The sequence below is a fragment of the Oncorhynchus kisutch genome, linkage group LG1 (assembly GCF_002021735.2).
Source record: "Oncorhynchus kisutch isolate 150728-3 linkage group LG1, Okis_V2, whole genome shotgun sequence".
In the NCBI taxonomy this organism is placed as follows: Eukaryota; Metazoa; Chordata; class Actinopteri; order Salmoniformes; family Salmonidae; genus Oncorhynchus; species Oncorhynchus kisutch.
The window spans coordinates 25,192,255-25,213,253 of NC_034174.2; the positions used below are offsets into that span (position 1 = coordinate 25,192,255).

The 20,999-nt window shown below is 44.3% G+C and overlaps 1 protein-coding gene across 1 annotated transcript in view; it reads right to left on the reverse strand.

Annotated features, from left to right (window-relative positions):
• Nucleotides 1–8,894, reverse strand: part of LOC109875998 (interferon-induced GTP-binding protein Mx2) — a 33,357-nt gene extending 24,463 nt beyond the window's left edge. Inside the window, exon 1 of the mRNA XM_031806132.1 lies at nucleotides 8,249–8,894. Coding sequence (XP_031661992.1) covers nucleotides 8,249–8,438 — 190 coding nt within the window. The 5' untranslated portion in view covers nucleotides 8,439–8,894. The remainder of the gene's footprint in view (nucleotides 1–8,248) is intronic.
• Nucleotides 8,895–20,999: the final 12,105 nt, after the last annotated feature.

The following is a 20,999-nucleotide window of genomic DNA, read 5'->3' on the forward strand; positions in this document are numbered from 1 at the left end:
CCCATGACCAGAGCGGAACCACTCTCAGCATGTGGAAGGAGATGGTGGTGAATGGGACACCCATAGAAGTGAAAACCAAGCTTAGGGCCACAGTGGGGCTGATGGCCTTGCCCACTGCCCAATTCAACTCCCATGTGCACCATCACATCTCTCAATACAACAAAGACAAAGGCACGGCTGATTCACAAGTTCAGTCGCTGCAACTCCAACTGCTCAAATTACAATTGAATGAGGCCCAAAAGACTGCAAAGCCAAAAAAGCAAATGGTGGCGGAGGAACCCACTGATATAGCCAAGATTGGGACTCAGACCATTAACCAGATGTTGGTGGCCGCTCCAACACCACCGACCCCCGCACAGGCACCGGTCGTATACGCCGCCCCTCCAAATCCAGGAGCCAACTACGGATATGAGGGTTACACCCAGCCTGGATTTTCTAACCCATCTGGACCGACATGGGGGGGACCGCCGCAAGCAAGAAGAAATTGCTACAACTGCTACCAAGAAGGTCATTATGCAAGGATCTGCCCTGTTCCCCTCTCACAGCAGCGCCAGTCATACATGGCCAACAGAGGGAGGAGAGGTGGACAACGGGGAAGCTGGGCCCCAAGATACCCATCCCCTGCCCAGGGATATCCACCAGCCCCTGCCCAGGGATATCCACCAGCCCCTGCCCAGGGATATCCACCAGCCCCTGCCCAGGGATATCCACCAGCCCCTGCCCAGGGATATCCACCAGCCCCTACCCAGGGATATCAACCAGCATACAACCCAGCGCCCCCTACCGGTCCCACCTTCCAGGGGATGTCTGAGGGATACCCCCCATGGGAATGAGGCTGCCCACCACCACCAGTTGGGTTAGATGGCCAACAATTCTCTGTCCACACGGAACCCACTATTACATGTGTAGTACAAGGGGTCACCCACAGGTTCCTTGTGGACACTGGATGTACATATTCCGCCATCAATTCTCATCAACCCCTCTCTTCAGAAAAGGTAAAGGTGGTGGGGGTTTCAGGAAATCCTGAAGATCAATACAAAACTACTCCACTATTGTTCCAGTGGGGCCCTTCCAGTTTGAAACACCAATTCCTATATTGTCCAAATTGCCCAATCAACCTACTAGGTCGAGACCTACTCTGTAAGTTAGGATGCGCAATATACCTAACTGAGTCAGGAGTGGAGGTCGCGCTCGATCCACCGCCAAGGGCCCGAATCCTGATGCTCCCAATTCTGCCCGCACCTGCTCTATCCACCACACAGGAGGTTTACTGGCTCAAATGCCTACCATCTGGACCTGGAACTCCTGCCATCCAATTTCAATTCAACCAATGGAGGAAGCTAATATATACCTTCCATCCCTATAAGACACCACAGGCTGAGTTGCACTGCACTCTCAACGTCACTGACGAAGAAGACACGCCGTACACACAAGATTGGGATGAAAACATGATGCATCTTACCCCAAACATACGCTGCCTTACCATCGTGTGCGGCCCTGAGGGGGTGGCAGCCCCAGTCATACTCCCACACCATATTAAACCTTGGTATCAACTGGGACCCGACTCTGCTCCACACGTGACCCTCGCAGTAGGGAATGGACATGAGGCCCGAAGTCTGGGTCAAATGATAAAGAGGGCCTCGAAACTCACTTGGGAAGAGACTAGTGCACCAGGCCTGTTGAAGGCAACCACCGAAGAGATGTGGCGTCTGACTATGGTGGACACTGAAGAACAGTGCCAGCCTGAGCGCCTCACTCTCCCCAGGCATCACGGGAAACCATATTCTGATCACCCCTCCTCCCCTGCTGTCTTGGACTCCATAGACAAGGCAATATGGACAACCACACCATTTGACGTGGGAAAGTTACAGGTCCAACCAGTGTGCATTACCCTAACCAATCCGGCGCAAGTACCAATATTTCGAACCCAATATCGACTGAAGCAAGAACAGATAGAGGGGATAAGACCCACTATCGAAGGCCTACTGGAAGCTGGGTGCATATACAGGACTAAATCACACTGGAACACCCCCATACTTCCAGTTCCGAAGGCAGGAGGAGAAACATACCGGATGGTGCAGGATTTCCGGGCTGTAAATGAAGTTACCACACCCATCGATCTCCCTGTTCCAGACCCACACATTATACTGAGCAACCTGTCACCCAAACATCGGTATTTCACCGTAGTGGACTTGGCCAATGCCTTTTTCAGCATCCCATTGGATGAGGCTTCCCAGCCACTTTTTGCCTTTACCTACGAGAATCAGCAATTTACCTATTCCGTACTTCCCCAAGGTTACACTTCTTCCCCGGGAATCTTCAATTATATTCTGAAGACTCATCTGGCAGAACTGAAAATCCCAGAAGGAGTGATACTCATACAATACGTAGACGACCTGTTGTTGGGGGCTCCCACCTCAGACCTTTGTCTAGAAATGACTAAAACCCTGTTGGACTTTCTGGCAGTCAAAGGCTACAAAGTCAAGATGTCAAAAGTCCAATCATGCAGACGAACCGTCCTGTTCCTGGGAAGGGAAATCTCAAGCGAGGGGGCCGGACTCTCAAAATCACACCGAGACTCAATCCTACATCATCCCAGGCCCATTACTGTTTCAGGAATGCTCTCTTTCCTGGGGTTGACGGGATACAGCCGTACTCACATCCCAGACTATACTGAAAGAACTGAACCTCTGAGAGAAATTGTTCGAGAAGCTGGCCCAAGAAACCTGCAGGCCCCACTTATATGGACTCCTGAGGCTTCAACGGCGTTTGGGCTCCTGAAGACTGACCTGTCTGTGGCTGCTGCTCTCACGGCACCAGACTACGGTAAAACATTTCACCTGGATGTTTCTGAAAAGGAAGGCTTTGCATCCGCCGTCCTTTTTCAGAAACATGAGGGGGAGAGAAGAGTACTCATGTACCACTCTTCAAAACTTGACCACATTGAAACCGGACAGACCGCCTGTTCCAGATACGTTGCGGCGGTAGCCAAGGCGATTGAGAAGACAGCCCATCTGGTAATGTGCCACAAGATGCAAATACACACCCACCACGGGGTGGCAGCATACCTCATCAGCAAAGAATTTACCTTCAGTGCGGACAGAAAAAACAAAATCCAGAACAAATGCACCCAGTCACACATCACTTTTGTGAACACCGACAAGAACATGGCAGATGCACTCACCGCAGAAGATGGCCTAGCACACTCCTGCCAAGAGAGGGCAGCACAAGAGCTCAAACTGAGACCAGACCTGGAAAATGAACCACTGACATCTCCAGACCTATGGTTGTACACAGACGGATGTTGCTACAAGGGAGACACAGGAAACGTAGCTGCCTATGCGGTCGTACAGCAGCTGCATGACAAAACACATGTCACGTTGGAATCAGGAATTATCCCCCAGCCAGCATCGGCACAACTTGCGGAAATTGTGGCTTTGACTCAAGCTCTAGAGAAAGCTGAAGGAAAAACCGTAAACATTTACACGGACTCGGCATACGCACACGGAGCAGTGCACATAGATGGACCACAATGGGTTAGGCGCAACTTCACCACCACAGGTAACCTACCCATCAAGCACCGAGCCCAAATGGAACGTTTGATACATGCCGTGTCCATACCAAAGACAGTGGCCATAATGAAATGCCAAGGCCACCAAAGACTGACCAACAGAATCAATCAAGGAAATGATGCCGCAGATCTGGCAGCCAAGGCCGCAGGAGGATACCGCCCCCGACAGATGGTGCTCGGGATAGAACCGGCAAGGACTGAATTGACAAGCCAACACATACTAGAACTACAGGAAGAGGCAGGCCCTTACGAACATTCGGTTTGGACACAGAAGGGAGGCTCTAAGGGACCAGATGGAATATGGAGATGCCATGATGGCCGACTGGTGGCTCCGGCTAACCTCTGTCCAGAACTGATAAGAGAAGCCCATGGACCCACTCATGAAGGGAAACTCAGAACTTTACAGAAGGTTTCATACATATGGTGGCACCCCCACATGAAGGACATGACAGATTTATTCTGTGACGAATGCAACATATGTGGAAGCCACAATCCAAAGAAGCCCTACCAAACCCCGATGGGGGCCTACCCGGTGCCAAACGCATGCTTCCAAGACATCAGTATAGACTATACAGACATGGGAGAAGACAATGTAAAGAACGGGAAGAGATATTTGCTAGTAATGGTAGATAGATTCTCTAGATGGGTAGAAGCAATTCCAACAGCTAAGGAGGATGGGTTAACGGTCATTAAGTGGCTACAGACAGAACTCATACCTAGATATGGGGTCCCTAGACATATCCGAAGCGACAATGGGTCCCACTTCGCAAACAAACAACTGAGACAGGTGGAGGAAAGGTTCGGCATTATACACAAGTTTGGATCCGTGTATAAGCCGCAGGCCCAAGGCCTTGTGGAGCGCTGCAACCAATCTCTTAAGTGTAAGATAGCCAAAGTGTGTGCTGGTACAAAACTGACATGGGTGGAGGCCCTGCCACTGGCGTTGATGGCCATGAGGTCATCACCTGGGGCAGGGACTCATCTCTCACCCCACGAAATAATGACAGGAAGAGTAATGCCAGGTCCACCAAGAGAGGGAGGTCATATGCCCCCTCTTGATGTACACCAGATAGGTATGACTGACTATGTAAGAAAATTGACGGAACTGTCCGCAGCTCTTTCCAAACAGATACACAAAGTCCATGAGGGGAAGCTGACGGGAGATCCGGAGCAACTGAGGGTAAAGGTCGGCGATTGGGTAAGGATCAAAGTCCACAAAAGAAAGTGGGCGGATCCCAGGTGGACTGGACCGTACGAAGTGAAGGAGGTTACTTCACACTCAGTCCAGGTCAAAGGTAAATCGGGCGCACCTTGGCACCACTTGACTCATTGTACACCAGCACCGACTCCTTCAAGAACGCTGACTGAAGTCAGGGTCGATTTGAGCGACCTAAATTTGATTACAACCACAGAACCCTTAGTTGGTGAGGATGTGGGAGCAGCTCCCCAGCACACCAACTAACAGGTCGTCCAGAGATAGGGGCTATCCCTGGACGAGATTGGGGATATCCGGCCCCGTGTTTGTTATTTTTATTGTAGTCACAGGAGTTTCCATGGGGATTCTCCTGTGTGTATTAGAGCATCATACACCTACATCACAAGCAGATATAGGACCCTTTAATGGGTCATCCAACCTGACCACATCCATGGCACATATAGAACTGACTAATCATTTGTGCAAAAGGCATTCCACCACCCCTGACACTGATTGTAAGGCCAACGACATACGGAGCACGACCGTTTGCGTCCCCGCAAATGCAACTAATATCATTAACATCCCTTGGGGGACTTTAGGGTACTCTAGGATAAAGGGGAGGGAACAGGCGGGGACCAGTGCACTCTGGTTTGCCGGACACGTCTGGTATATGACATTAGGGAAGGTTGGCGATTGGTCATGGAGAAATTTGGTGGGGGAGACAGGTAATGGGTGGGAAGACTGGACAAAAGACGAGGGGGCAGTGAAATGGCGGAAGCGACTGACCTTAACTAAGACAAATACGGGACTGAAACTTACTGTCAGGCCAGGGGGCCAGCCCTTAGGGTGTTATGATTTCATACTGGCCCCAGGCTTAAAAGTCCGGATGATGTAATTTTAACAGCCACAGGAGTCTCAGGTTTCTCCAATAATTGGCTATTGTTGACCGAGGAAGCTGCAAATACCACCAGGCAGAGTTGTGTGGTATGCATGGGAGCTCGTCCATTGCTCCGCATTGTCCCAGCAGTGGTGACTCTAGCTTGTCTAGTCCCTCTTATGACTACAGATAACCCCAGGGGTAAATGTACTGCCTGGGATGAGGTCTATCCGGTTACTAAATTCACAACTAGGAACCCAGTGTTTTCCAACCAGGTTGCAAGGGCAAATTTTACTTGTGTCAATATGACGGGAGGAGGAACCAAGGTGGGATGGATCCCTGCGGATTGGTGTCTGGATACAGTTAATATTAAGGGGAGCCTTAGGTCAATATCCAGAGCAGATGTGTGGTGGTGGTGTGGTAGCACGGTCCTGTTTGATAAGTTACCCTCGAACAGTACTGGACGCTGTGCACTTGTTACTCTCTTGTTGCCTGTTTCTATCTACCCTATAGGAGCCGAGGACCTTGTTCTGCGGACCCAGGGAGTAAATCCCGGATATAGGGGACGTTCAAGGAGAGACACCACCCCATCTAGTGGAGACCCCTCCTACATAGACGCTATCGGAGTCCCTAGGGGAGTGCCTGATGAGTATAAGTTAATAGATCAGGTAGCTGCAGGGTTTGAATCATCCATCTGTTGGTGGTGCACAATTAACAAGAATGTTGATCGTATTAACTATATACATTACAACGTCCAAAGGCTAGGCAACTGGACTCAGCAGGGTTTTGAAGCAGTACATGGCCAACTGGCTGCAACCAGCCTCATGGCTTTCCAAAATCGTATTGCAATTGATATGTTACTCTCTGAGAAGGGCGGGGTTTGCTCCATGTTTGGTGACCAGTGTTGTACTTTCATCCCTAATAACACAGCCTCGGATGGTAGCTTGACCATAGCCCTAGAAGGTCTGCGGACGCTTAATGGTAAAATGAAATCTCATTCTGGGATAGATACCTCGATGTGGGACTCCTGGATGAGTGCGTTTGGTAAATATAAAACCCTGGTGTCCTCCATTTTGGTATCTATTTCGGTGTTCGCTGCCATTTTAGTTCTCTGTGGATGCTGTTGCATTCCATGCATCCGTTCCCTTGCCACTGGGGTTATCTCTAAAGCCATTGACCCTTCCTCCCCTTCCCAGATGTTTCCTCTGCTGGATAAAGACCTACTTGAATTCGAGGATGAGGAGGAGAGTGTCTATTAGATTTACATTATATCTGCTGTTGCCTTATGGGGATGTATGCATGTGTTATGCAAGTGGATCATTCCGCCTGACTTGCCAAGTTTAAGTCACATCTCTTTGGAGATGTGAAGAGAGGGAATCACAACTTTTTCCTGCGGGAAAAAGTTGCCTTATATAGACAAGCATTTTACTTTTATTTTGAGCTGTTGTTCTCCGCTCTGTTAAATGAGGGTTGTAAGTTCCTGGGTGGCTGGTAGCCAACTTAGTACATAGTGGGATTGAATGGAGAACATGATGTAATACATATATATCTATTTCTGTTTAAAACTGTGCCTTATTTCATAGTCCCCTTGGGAGAAGTTTCTCTTTGTGTCTGGATCCAGTTAGGTTGTGTCACGTCTCTGGTGAGACGTGAAGAGAGGGTTTTGTAGAGAAATGCTAATTCTTATGTAGGTGACCAAACTATTGTTAAGGGGGGGCTACCACTCAGAGTTGAGCCTGTGGGGTCCCCTACAGGATAGCTCCCGCATTACACTAATGGCCAAAACCAGCGCACACACACATGATCTCCGTTGTAGCTGAACGTTGAATACCCGAAGAGGATTCTACGATGACGGACAGACAACTGAGCCAATGGCGGAAGACTACAGACTACACCCCAGCTGAACCAATCCAAAGATCCGATCTTCCAGAATCAACCTACTTTCTGTTCTATATATAAGTGGTGTACTGATTGTATCGGTCTCTTCTTCGTCTGCGCTTCCGTACGAACCAGCGGGAGAGCCGTAATTACGCTGTTCTAGATATCTTCACTCTGAATAAACTGTAGCTTGTCATACAATTTACCACCTTGTCTGAATCGATCCTTGACCGACTCGTCCGTCTACATATCCAATTACTAACACTCACCAATATAATATTATTTCGGAACCAATATTCTAAAAACCACTGCCCTCATCTCACCTGTTTCATCAGAATCTAAGTAACTTTTATTCGGCAAGTACATTTACATGGGGCGGCAGGGTAGCCTAGTGGTTAGAGCGTTGGAGATTGCTATATCAAATTCCCGAGCTGACAAGGTTAAGAAAAATCTGTCTTCTGCCACTGAACAAGGCAGTTAACCCACTGTGCCTAGACGTCATTGAAAATAAGAATTTGTTCGTAACTGACTTGCCTAGTTAAATAAAGGTACAAAAAAAATAAACATGTACCGACCAGGAATTTGACATGATGAAGCCACAATAAACACATAATTTACACTATCAACATGTACACTATGTAGAAAAACAACAACTACAGACACTGTGAACACTATAAACTACACGATAAATTATGCACGTACAGAATGTTCATGAATTATCACTCACCACTCCCCCTTGGCAAAGCCACCCCAGACAGCGCCTCCAGCACGGAGCTCTTTCCCGAACTCTGGTCCCCTATCACGGCGATGGCAGGCAGGGCAAGGTCCTTCTCTACGCCAAGGGAGCGTAGAGAGTCGATGAGGTCAATACTAGGACGCACCTTCTCCTCATAATGTTGGTTCAGCGTATAATTCATGATTTGCGATAAAAACGGTTAATACACTGCAACTGACTACACTGCAACTGACTACTGGCTGTACAAGATCTGTAGAAATAGTAATCCCCGTGAAACGATTCTTAACCATAATAGAGTTTCACTTTCAGTTCTTCAACAGCGAGGTAACCTGTGTTTCATCTCACTCGATTTTAGAGTGAGGCCAGAGAGTAATTAATTGATTTGCAGCCTGTACGTGTTGATGTGAAATATTAAGTATGTCTTAAACTGTAAACCACGGACAAAGTGGCAGAGACTCAACAATATTCAGATTAACATCATGTCAATTTAAACATCATAATAGACAGGTCGGAACTAACATGGCTGAATTCCTCCTCCGGGCAGTGAAGAGACCTGACCCCTCTGGAGGTGCAGGTGTAGAGGGACCTCGAACTGATGCTAAAGTTCGCACCGGACAGACGCGGGAGTCTATCCAAATCTTGTGTCCTTAGTAAGCCTTTGAAATAATCAATCATATTTTTTTTAAAGTTTTGATGGAAAAGTAGGTAAAAAAGTGTATTTTATGGTCGTCACAATTGTGACCAGTGGGATAATGTGATGTATACTGAATTAACATATTTATCCTATGCAGTCATGAAAATGCTTATATATCCCAGCTGTCACGCCCTTGCCATAGAGAGGCATTTAATTCTCTATTTTGGTTAGGCCAGGGTGTGACTAATGTGGGCATTCTATGTCCTTTTTTCTATGTTTTGTATTTCTATGTCTTGGCCTGGTATGGTTCTCAATCAGGGACAGCTGTCTATCATTGTCTCTGATTGAGAACCATACTTAGGTACCCTTTTCCCCACCTGTTTTGTGGGAAGTTAACTTTGTCTTTGTTCAGGGCACATAGCGTCACGGTTTGGTTTATGGTCTTCATTTGTCGGCGTCATTTTGAATAAAGAAAAAATGTATGCTTACCATGCTGCACCTTGGTCCTTCAGTCAGCAGTGACCCCAGCCCAGTTATTAACACATTTAAAACTGTCACTGGCAGTCCCCAACATTGCTACTGGAATGCCCCATCACATTATAGTGTGACTATTTTACATATCTAAAACCCTTTTATGACATCGATATGAATACTGAGAGCAAAAACAAAAATCAACAACCATCAAGGTATTTCAACACTGTTACTTTAGTGCAACATGTATTGAAACATTAATTTTGTAACTTTATTGTAACATTTGAACTTGTACATTAGTGCAATATTCATTGAAACATTGTCATTGTGACATTTTAGTGCAACATTCACTAACAACTGTATAGCAGTTGTGTCATTCATTCACATTGAACATAAAGGTAACATTTAGGATAGAGGTAGCCTGTAGAACATGCATTCAAGTAGAGGCCTACACTGAACAAAATGTAAAAATATATATATATTATACACATACATGTGTGTGTATGTATGTGTATATCTGTATGTGTATAATATATATATATATATAGTTTTTTAAACGTTTGTATTACAGTAGGCTTCAGAACCAAGTGCACGATTAGTTTGTGCATCCCTTCTTTTTTGTTGAACTACAATCAGTCAGATACTGTAATACAGTATGTCTTGAATCAATTGATCCTCTTTTCCAAAAACATTCCAGTAATTTTCAATTTTTCGTAGATTTTTCTTTTCTTCCTAGAGTCCGTTGTACTGCTTCTCCTCACCCTTTATTGACTTTTCTATTTTTCTTATATTGGCTTTTTCAGCCCTTTTTCATTCACTCTTATCTCCTTTTCTACTGTCCATGGTATATCTTGAAGCACTCAATGTGCAGTGGCGTTTTGCATTTCTCACATGCATATGTAGTGCGTTTGTCACAATGATGACATCTATGGAACCGGTGCATCGTGTTGATTGGCCAGTGAGAAGCTTTGTCATATCTTGCCTGATCTTCAATAGTAGCAGCCAGTAGAGATCTCCTTCCGTGACTCAGTGGTTTCGTGCCAAACATTTGCATAAGAGACTGGCCCACTATCCATGAGAAGGTGAGCAGGTTGATGGTCCCTCCCATAACATCTCTGTAAAATAAATGGCTGTTTACGAGTGCACTGTTGAGAGACCATGCAAAGATGGGCCACCACCACTTCTTATACCTGCAGCGCAACCCGACGAGACAATATGATATGTAGATTTTACATCCCTTTATCCTCATGTAATGAGTTCCTCATGCTATCCTATGGGGCATCCGGAAATTATTCATCGCGACTTTGACTTACGTCAAAACTATTTTGGTCTGTTCAAAGCATCTGTCTACCCTCCTAGGGGTTTCTTTCTACCAGTGTTGCCTTACAAGGGCCCTCAAGGAAAACTTTTCTTTCCCCTTTGTCGCACCTGCAGTGAAAACAACAACCAGCAAAACCCATGTGATCACTCAGATCAAGAAAGAGCCCTGACAGGGGTATGGGTCACAGTTGAATTCTCTAAGGCTCTAGAGATGGGGTATCGTGTGGCCAAAATCTTTGACGTGTGGAACTTTTCCAGGAAATCAGATACTCTTTTTAAAGAGTACATCAAGACCTTCTTGAGAGGCAAACAAATGGCTTCAGGCTATCCTGCATCTGTCACAGATCAAGAGAGCAAAGACAGGTACATTCAAGACTATCACAACAGAGAAGGCATACTTCTTGACCCTGACAGAATAGAGGTGAACAAAACCAAAAGAAATGTGTCGAAATTGTACTTGAACTCGCTTTGGGGCAAATTATCGCAGAGATGTAATATGCTAACAACGTCGATCATTAAGAGAATATGAACAATGCTGAATGGTTGTAGACAAAGGAGAGCTCTCCAGTAGGTACCAAAACATTCAAAGGCCCTTTTCTCAAAAGTGAGTTTACAAGTTTATCAACTTTCAAAGCAGAATTACTTTCCCATTGTTCCTAAAAAAAAATGCAGTGTATCGTATACCATTTTATCCAACGTAAGAAAAAAAACTATTTCAGATTTTGCTACATAAGACCGATTTGAGCCGGTTAGTCACATATTGTTCCATTATTCACTTTTTGGACGTTAGAGTTTTGGGTGGGCAAAAGTCTCTCTAGACAAAGGCATTATTTTAGTTGATACTAAAGGGTAGAGAGAGAGTTAAAGTAATCAAAACAGGAACATTTTACATTTGGCTAGAAATTTAAAAGGAAATTATCTTAACAGAGAAAAATATTCTCCTGTGTGCTACCTAAATCCCCCCACTAGAATCCCCATACTTTAATGAAGACAGCCTCTCCATCCTGGAGGTGGAAATCAATAATTTCCAGGCCCAGGGACATGTACTAGTCTCTGGCGACCTAAATGCCAGACCCGGACAAGAACCTGACACCCTCAGCACACAGGGGGACAAACACCTGCCTGCAGGTGACAGCATTCCCTCCCCCATATGCCCCCCTAGCACAACTATGACAACATAACCAACAAAAACGGGTCACAACTCTTGCAGCTCTGTCGCACGCTGGGTATGTACATAGTCAATGGTAGGCTTCGAGGGGACTCCTATGGTAGGGACACCTATAGCTCATCTCTTGGCAGTAGTACTGTAGACTACTTCATCACTGACCTCAACCCAAAGTCTCTCAGAGCATCCACAGTCAGCCCATTGACACCCCTATCAGACCACAGCAAAATCACAGTCTACTTGAACAGAGCAATACTCAATCATGAGGTATCAAAGCCAAAGGAACTGAGTAACATTAAGAACTTATATAGATGGAAGGAATGCAGTTTGGAAACCTACCAAAAAACAATTAGGCAACAACAAATTCTATCCCTTTTAGACAATTTCCTGGGTAAAACGTTCCACTGTGAAGGTGTAAACTTGGCAGTAGAAAATCTTAACAGTATATTTGAGCTCTCAGCTTCCTTATCAAATCTAAGAAAAAGAACAACAATGAAAAACGGTTTGATGAAGAATGCTAAAATCTAAGAAAGAAATTGAGAAACGTGTCCAACCAAACACATAGAGACCCGGAAAACCTGAGTCTACGCCTTCACTATGGTGAATCACTAAAACAATACAGAAATACACTACGGAAAAAGAAGGAACAGCACATCAGAAATCAGCTCAATGTAATTGAAGAATCCATAGACTCTAACCACTTCTGGGAAAATTGGAAAACACTAAACAAACAACACGAAGAGTTATCTATCCAAAATGGAGATGTATGGGTAAACCACTTCAATCTTTTTTGGCTCTATAACAAAGAATAAAGAGCAAAAACATATACAGGATCAAATACAAATCTTAGAATCAACTATTAAAAAGACTACCAGAACCCACTGGATTCTCCAATTACCTTGAATGAGCTACAGGACAAAATAAAAACCCTCCAACCCAAAAAGGCATGTGGTGTTGATGGTATCTTTAATGAAATGATCAAATATACAGACAGCAAATTCCAAATGGCTATACTAAAACTGTTTAACATCATCCTTAGCTCTGGCATCTTCCCCAATATTTGGAACCAAGGACTGATCTCCCCAATCCACAAAAGTGGAGACAAATTTGACCCCACTAACAACCGTGGGATATGCGTCAACAGCTTTGGGAAAATCCTCTGCATTATCATTAACAGCAGACTCGTACATTTCCTCAATGAAAACAATGTACTGAGCAAATATCAAATTGGCTTTTTACCCAATTACCGTACAACAGACCATGTATTCACCCTGCACAGGGGGGGTTGGAGTAGCCAGGGGGAAGGCATGGCCAGCCGTTGAGAAATGCTTATTGAAATTTTCGATTATCATGGATTTATCAGTGGTGACCGTGTTACCTAGCCTCAGTGCAGTGGGCAGCTGGGAGGAGGTGCTCTTGTTCTCCATGGACTTTACAGTGTCCAAAAACTTTTTGGAGTTAGGGCTACAGGATGCGAATTTCTGCTTGAAAAAGCTAGCCTTTGCTTTCCTGACTGACTGCGTGTATTGGTTCCTGACTTCCCTGAACAGTTGCATATCGTGGGGACTATTCGATGCTATTGCAGTCTGCCACAGGATGTTTTCGTGCTGGTCAAGGGCAGTCAGGTCTGGAGTGAACCAAGGACTATATCTGTTCTTAGTTCTGCATTTTTTGAAGGGGGCATGCTTATCTAAGATGGTGAGGAAATTACTTTTAAAGAATGACCAGGCATCCTCGACTGACGGAATGAGGTCAAAAACCTTCCAGGATACCCGGGCCAGGTCTGCTCGCAGAAGTGTTTTAGGGAACGTTTGACAGTGATGAGGTGTGTTCGTTTGACCGCGGACCCATAGCGCATACAGGCAATGAGGCAGTGATCGCTGAGATCCTGATTGAAAACCAGGTGTATTTGGAGGGCAAGTTGGTCAGGATAATGTCAATGAGGGTGCCCATGTTAACGAGTAAAACTATAAATCATTTCAAATTCCTTATACTAAACCAGACGCAACAATCTTAATTTATAATTTTTTATTGAAGGATAGCCAGGGGCACATTCCAACACTCAGACATAATTTACAAACAAAGCATTTGTGTTTAGTGAGTTTTGAGATCAGATGCAGTAGGGATAACCAGGAATGTTCTCCTGATAATTGTGTGAATTGGACAATTTTCCTGTCAAAATGTAACAACTACTTTTGGGTGTCGGGGAAAATGTATCGAGTAAAAACTAGTAAAAATTATTTTCTTTCGGAATGTAGTAAAAGTAAAAGATGCCAAAAATATTATGTCTAACATAATGATGTGGGAAATGGGTCCGTGGGGAGATGTAGAAAACAAATCTCATATTGTTTTTCATTTTGTGATGTTATTACAAAACTGTATGAACCCAATACTGTAACTTGTAAAGGATACCCCCTTTATCTGTCAAGTTTTCATCCAATATGTCGGACATAGTTCTCTTATCTCTTATGACTCCTAAAATCACATTCCTATCTTGACAAAAATACCTCCTTCATTTACCATAATGGTTCGTCGCAGGGCATAGCAAGATTTCTTGTAAGCTCCCGGGTTAGAGGCCGCACTTTGAATACTCTAGAATTTTTTTCCCTTTGGTTGCACATTTAACATATTGATAGAAATTTGGTAGAACTGATTTAAGTTTCCTTGCATTAAAGTCTCCGGCCACTAGGAGCGCCGCTTCTGGGTGAGTGGTTTCCTGTTTGCTTATTTCCTTATACAGCTGACTGAGTGTGGTCTTAGTGCCAGAATCTGTCTGTGATGGTAAATAAACAGCCATGAAAAGTATAGCTGAAAACTCTCTAGGCAAGTAGTGTGGCCTGAAATTTATCACAATATACTCTACTTCAGGCAAGCAAAATCTAGAGACTTCCTTTGATTTCGTGCTCCAGCTGTTGTTTACAAATATGCACAGAACCCCCCCCCCCTCGTCTTACCAGAGTGTGCTGTTCCTTCTTGCCGTTGCAGCATATATCCTGCTAGCTGAATATCCATGTCGTCATTCAGCCACGATTCTGTGAAACATAGGGTATTGCAGTTTTTGATGTCCCATTGGTAGGATATCCGTGATCGTACCTTGTCTAATTTATTGTCCAATGATTGCATGTTGGTGAGTAGTAACGGCAGCTTTCCCAGTCGCCTTCTCCAGGTCCTGACCAGGCATCTGGCTTTATCCTCTGTACTTCCTCTTGCAAATAACGGGGATATCGGCCCTTTGGGTTGTTTGGAGAATGTCCTGTGCGTCCTCCTTGTTGTAGAAAAAAATCTTTGTCTTATCCAAGTTGAGTGATCGCTGTCCTGATATCCAGAAGCTCTTTTTTGCAGTAAGATACGTTTGCAGAAACATTATGTACAAAATAAGTTACAAATAACACAACCCCCCCCCCATTTTGAGCTTGATCTTGCTTGATCTTGAGTTTCAGTATGAATACAACTGCTCTGCTCCCCTCAATGCTCTGAAGAGGAAGGATGTGTCTTGGGCTTTCGAAGACTTGAAAGAGGCCCTAACCAAAGCACCAATGGTACTCTCCCATGGCTTCTGCCTGCCCAAAGTACAAACAGATGCCAGTGACATCGGACCTGGTGCTGTTTTGACAAGAGATTGATGGCAATGAATCAAGACTGTTGAACTCTGCCGAGAATAATTACTCTTGTCTCTGAGCGAGAGTGCCTAGCAGTCATTTGGGCGGTGGAAAAGTGGCAGTCTTTTCTTGAAGGGAGGAAATTTGAGGTCATTACTGACTACTCAGCCCTGGCCTGGGTGTTCCACCATCCAAAGCCCAATTCAAGACTGATAGATGGATGATCATACTACATTTTGACTTCCATGTCACCTACAGAAAAGGACAGTGCAACATTGTTCTGGATACTCTCTCCTGCACCCCGGGTTGGGAGGCAGAAGCATGCTGGGACTGGATATCATGGGCCCTTGACTATTGTAGCAAATGGGTTGAATTGTTCCCCATGCGAGAGGCGAAGACCTCAAAGATAGCCTCCATTCTCACTGATGAAATATTCACCAGATGGGGAACGCCAGCATATCTCGTCTCGGACAGGAGCACAGTTCACCTCCATCCTTCTCAAACAGGTTTGCCAGCAATGGGGTGTTGTCCAAAAGCTCACTACACTGTACCATCCACAAACAAATCTGTCAGACGCATCAATCGCACATTGAAGACCATGATCACAACCTTCGTGAAGGACAAGCATAACACTTGGGACAGCTGGTTGCCTGAGTTCCGCTTCTCCATCAACACTGCCTGGCAGGAGTCAACAGGTTTCACACCTGCAGAAATTGCTCTCGGGCCGAAGCTGAAAGGTCCGCATGAAAGGCTCATCAGCAAGTCACCTGATCCTGACCAGAATGCCTACTCACTGCTCGAGAGGCAACAGATAAAAGATAGGGAAAGTGCAGAAATTCTGGTGCTGATAGATGTATTAGAAGTTCTGGGGTAAGGTAAGAACAGAACTTAATTACTATTGTTAGAAGCTACTGCATTGTAATTGCTAAATACATTATTTTTTTAAATCCATAAATTGTGAAGCTGTGGAACAGCGAGATAACACGCAGTAAGAGCCAGGCCGCGCCAAAATAGTACAGAGCGGAATATAAATAAATATTACATTGCTCGTTGGTGTTGTACACAAAAATAGCCCCCGCTGACACGTAGTATACCGTGTCACAAATGACCCGCAGTGTTAACAGTAGAAAGAAGTGAGCTAACCTATGTGGCCAGCAGGGATAGACCAAGAGGGGTGACCCGGGTTGATAAAGTGAGGGCTCCACTGCTAACTCAGTTTAGGATAGGAAGACAGGGAGGCCCCCTCACTGGGAAAGAGGCTCATACTGCAGGATAATCCAGGCTTACAACATGCGATGGGAGTTGACCCACCCTGTGTGGTCAAGAGAAGATCCACAGGCAAAGACAACTGGCGCATGAGTGAACCTAGTAGGACCGTCTGGGAGACGGACCGCACTAGTTGTAGTGCTTACCAACTGTTAGAACCATACCAAACGTAACATATCATACTAGTTTGAGAGTCTTTTATTTTAATTTTACTTAACCTTTATTTAAATAAGCAAGTCAGTTGAGAATAAATTCTTATTTACAATGACTGCCTACCAAAAGGCAAAAGGCCTCCTGCGGGGACGGGGGCTGGGATAAATAAAAATATAAAAATATAGGACAAAACACACATCACGATAAGAGAGAAAAACACAACCCTACATAAAGAGACCTAAGACAACAACATAGCAAGGCAGCAACACATGACAACACAGCATGGTAGCAACACAAAATGACAAAAAATATGGTAGCAACACAACATGACAAAAGCACAACATGGTAGCAACACAAAACATGGTACAAACATTATTGGGTACAGACAACAGCACAAAGGGGCCTGGATATACTTTTACTATATTACGTCTAGTCTATGAGACCAGGCTGCAATAACCAACAGCTTTTTTAGGTAGGCTGTCCTCCTTTTATACCTCTAGATGTCCCTATCTCAATAATTAAGGGACGAGTCTGGTTTTTCTATCAGTAGAATAGCCTGGACTGGAACAGATACAATATATATTTAAATGGGTGATCAAGAAAATACACAGCCTTTTATTCTTTAATTTAGGTCCTGCTGCTGAAAAGTGTAATATCTTGCAATTGGATGTCTAAAGTTGTCTTGTATGTAGACAAATCAGTATAAGGATGCAAAATAGTATTTATACTTGAATGTTGTATTTTCATCAACTGTTAATTAAATACATGTTCATTGCTTTTTATGGATTTTGTGTCCATGACTCGTGAGCAAAACAAATTCCCATTAAGGGCATACAGGTTTCATTAACATTAATTTATTTAAAGGGATTACTTTTATGTATACTGAACTGAAATAGGAACGCAATTTGTAAAATGTTGGTCCCATGTTTCATGAGCTGCAATAATAGATCTCAGAAATGTTTCATACGCCCAAAAAGCTTGTCTTTCAAATGTTGTGCACAAATGTGTTTACATCCCTGTTCGTGAGCATTTCTCATTTGCCAAGATAATCTATCCACCTCAGGTGTGACATATTAAACAACATGATCATTACACAGGTGCACCTTGTGCTGGGGACAATAAAAGGCCACTAAAATGTGCAGTCTTGTCACACAACGCCACAGATATCTCAAGTTTTGAGGGAGAATGCAATTGGCATGCTGACTGCAGGAATGTCCAACAGAGCTGTTGCCAGAGAACTGAATGTTTGTTTCTCTACCATCATCGTTTTAGAGAATTTGGCAGTACGTCCAACCAGCCTCACAGCCGCAGACCATGTGTACCCACGCCATCACAGGACATCCACATCCCGCTTATTCACCTGCAGGATCATCTGAGGAGGGGTGCTGAGGAGTATTTTTGTCTGTAATAAAGTCCTTTTGTGGGGAAAAACTCATTCTGATTGGCTGGGCCTGGCTCCACAGTGGGTGGACCTGGCTCCCAAGTGGTGGGGTCTATAGATTAGGGCCTAATGAATTTATGTAAATTGACTGATTTCCTTCTATGAAATGTAAATCAGTAAAATCTTTGAAATTGTTACATGTTGCGTTTATATTTATGTTCAGTATATATCAGCCTCCCCTGGCACTGAAAATCATTATTGTCCCTGAATAGCGTTAGAATAGCATTTGCTTCTGATGAGTAAGAGAGGGGGAGAGGGTGGCTGTATGATTCACTTGATATCATTATAAGACAGTTCCATTGAGTCACACTGTAGAGACAATTGGGAGCACCCTGCTGCCTGGAAATTGACTGAGATGCCATGTCTTCTAAGGAAAGAACATTGCCAAGTTAATGAGCTATAGAGATGAAGCATAATTTACTAGTGCGTGCACCACACTCAATCAACTGACTGCATATCACTGTCTTGTCTCTGTTGTGTAAAGCAGCATAGTGCTCCATAAAATTCAGGCCTATATGATTTGCTACGTTTCTGTCCAGTCATTACAGTGTTTACACTGTCACAGATGTCTCTCTGGATATACTTATTTTACCCTGAAACAGACACACCCTGACATCGGAGAATATACATGTTCTATTCTATACATATTCTATTCATAATCTCGGATGTCAGGGTGTGTTGGGATAAAAGAGTGATATCCAGAGAGAGACATCAGTCTTGTGGAGAGAAGAGACTGCAGAGAGGAGTTAACGCCTCTTGGCTGGTGTGCATTGGTCCTGTTCTTAATGGCCACAGCCTATTGGAGCAGGGAGACAGGCACAGATACAGCACCACACTGCATTTAGGCAGAAAGGCCATGCTACTAGCTCAGTGTGCCCTTTTCCCTCCCCAAAAAACTCCAGAGATGCAGTGCACCTCCACAACCACAGCAGGGCACTCTGATGCCTTGATGATGATGGTGGTCAGAGGGTAGTCACTCGATGACCATGCTAGAATGGACCTAAGACTTAGTATAGTAGTCTGAACTGATGATAAAATACAGGAGCTCAACTGGAGTCACATTCTTTTGAGTCAATATTTTTTGTTCAGTATAGATGTACTCACACAGTTTCAGGCTTTTACCAGGGTAAGAGAAGTTACTCACAGTCTCATGCTTTTACCAGGGTAAGAGAAGTTACTCACAGTCTCATGCTTTTACCAGGGTAAGAGAAGTTACTCACAGTCTCGTGCTTTTAACGGGGTAAGAGAAGTTACTCACAGTTTCAGGCTTTTACCAGGGTAAGAGAAGTTACTCACAGTTTCAGGCTTTTACCAGGGTAAGAGAAGTTACACACAGTTTCAGGCTTTTATCAGGGTAAGAGAAGTTACTCACAGTCTCATGCTTTTAACGGGGTAAGAGAAGTTACTCACAGTCTCATGCTTTTAACGGGGTAAGAAAACAGAGGGCACATGACCACAGCCCTTCACTCTCACTGCACTAAAGTGCTTTTACCAGTTTCTTGAATTTCTCTAGACACATTCTCTTTGGGAAAGCTTTTCTTCCTTTATTTCATATTCGTACCATTCAATTTCTTAACACAACATGTAACAATTTCATCCATTTTACTGTTACATTTCATATGAGGAAATCAGTCAACTGAAATAAATAAATTAGGCCTTAATCTATGGATTTCTTATGACTGGGAATACAGATATGCATTTGTTGGTCACAGATACATTAAAATATATGGGCCTCACAATGGACCTCAGGATCTCGTCACGATATTTATGTGCATACAAATTGCCATCAATAAAATCAATTGTGTTCGTTGTCCGTAGTTTATGCCTGCTCATACCATAACCCAAACGCCACCATGGGGCACTCTGTTCACAACATCAGCAAAACATTCGCCCACACGACACCATACACGTGGACTGCAGTTGTACGTACTGCCAAATTCTGTAAAAGGACATTGGAGGCGGCTTATGGTGGATAAATTAACATTAAATTATCTGCCAACAGCTCTGGTGGGCATTCATGCAGTCAGCATGCCAATTGCATGCTCCCTCAACTTGAGACATTACAAAACTGCACATTTTAGAATGTCCTTTTATTCTCACCAGAACAAGGTGCACCTGTGTAATGATCATGGTGTTTAATCAGCTTCTTGATATGCCATTACCTTGGCAAAAGAGAAATGCTCACTAACAGGGAAGCAATCAAATGTGTGCACAACATTTGAGAGAAAATGTCCATACGATTTTTGTGTGTATGGAAAATATCAGGGATTTTAATTTCAACTCATGAAACACGAGACCAACACTTTACATGTTGTGTTTATATTTGTGTTAAGTGTAATTACCCTGGTAAAAGCCTGAAACTGTGAGTAACTTCTCTTGCCCTGGTAAAAGCCTGAAACTTGGTGAGTAACATCTCCCTGACCACTCTTCTGTTGACCCGGGAGAGCTGTAAAAAGAGCAGCACAGAGAGAGAGAGACCCCCAATCAAACAATTGTTTGATTTCAGATGCAGCAATAAAAACATTACAGTAGCTGAGTGACAACGAGGCAGTGACCATACTGCACCTACCTTCAATGGAGGACAGCTGTTTGGACACTTTAACAATGTTTCAAAGAACCAGGAACAGATAGTACTCATCAAACTGATAGCAATGGCACACTCCCACATAGTCCGACATGGACACTGGTATAGA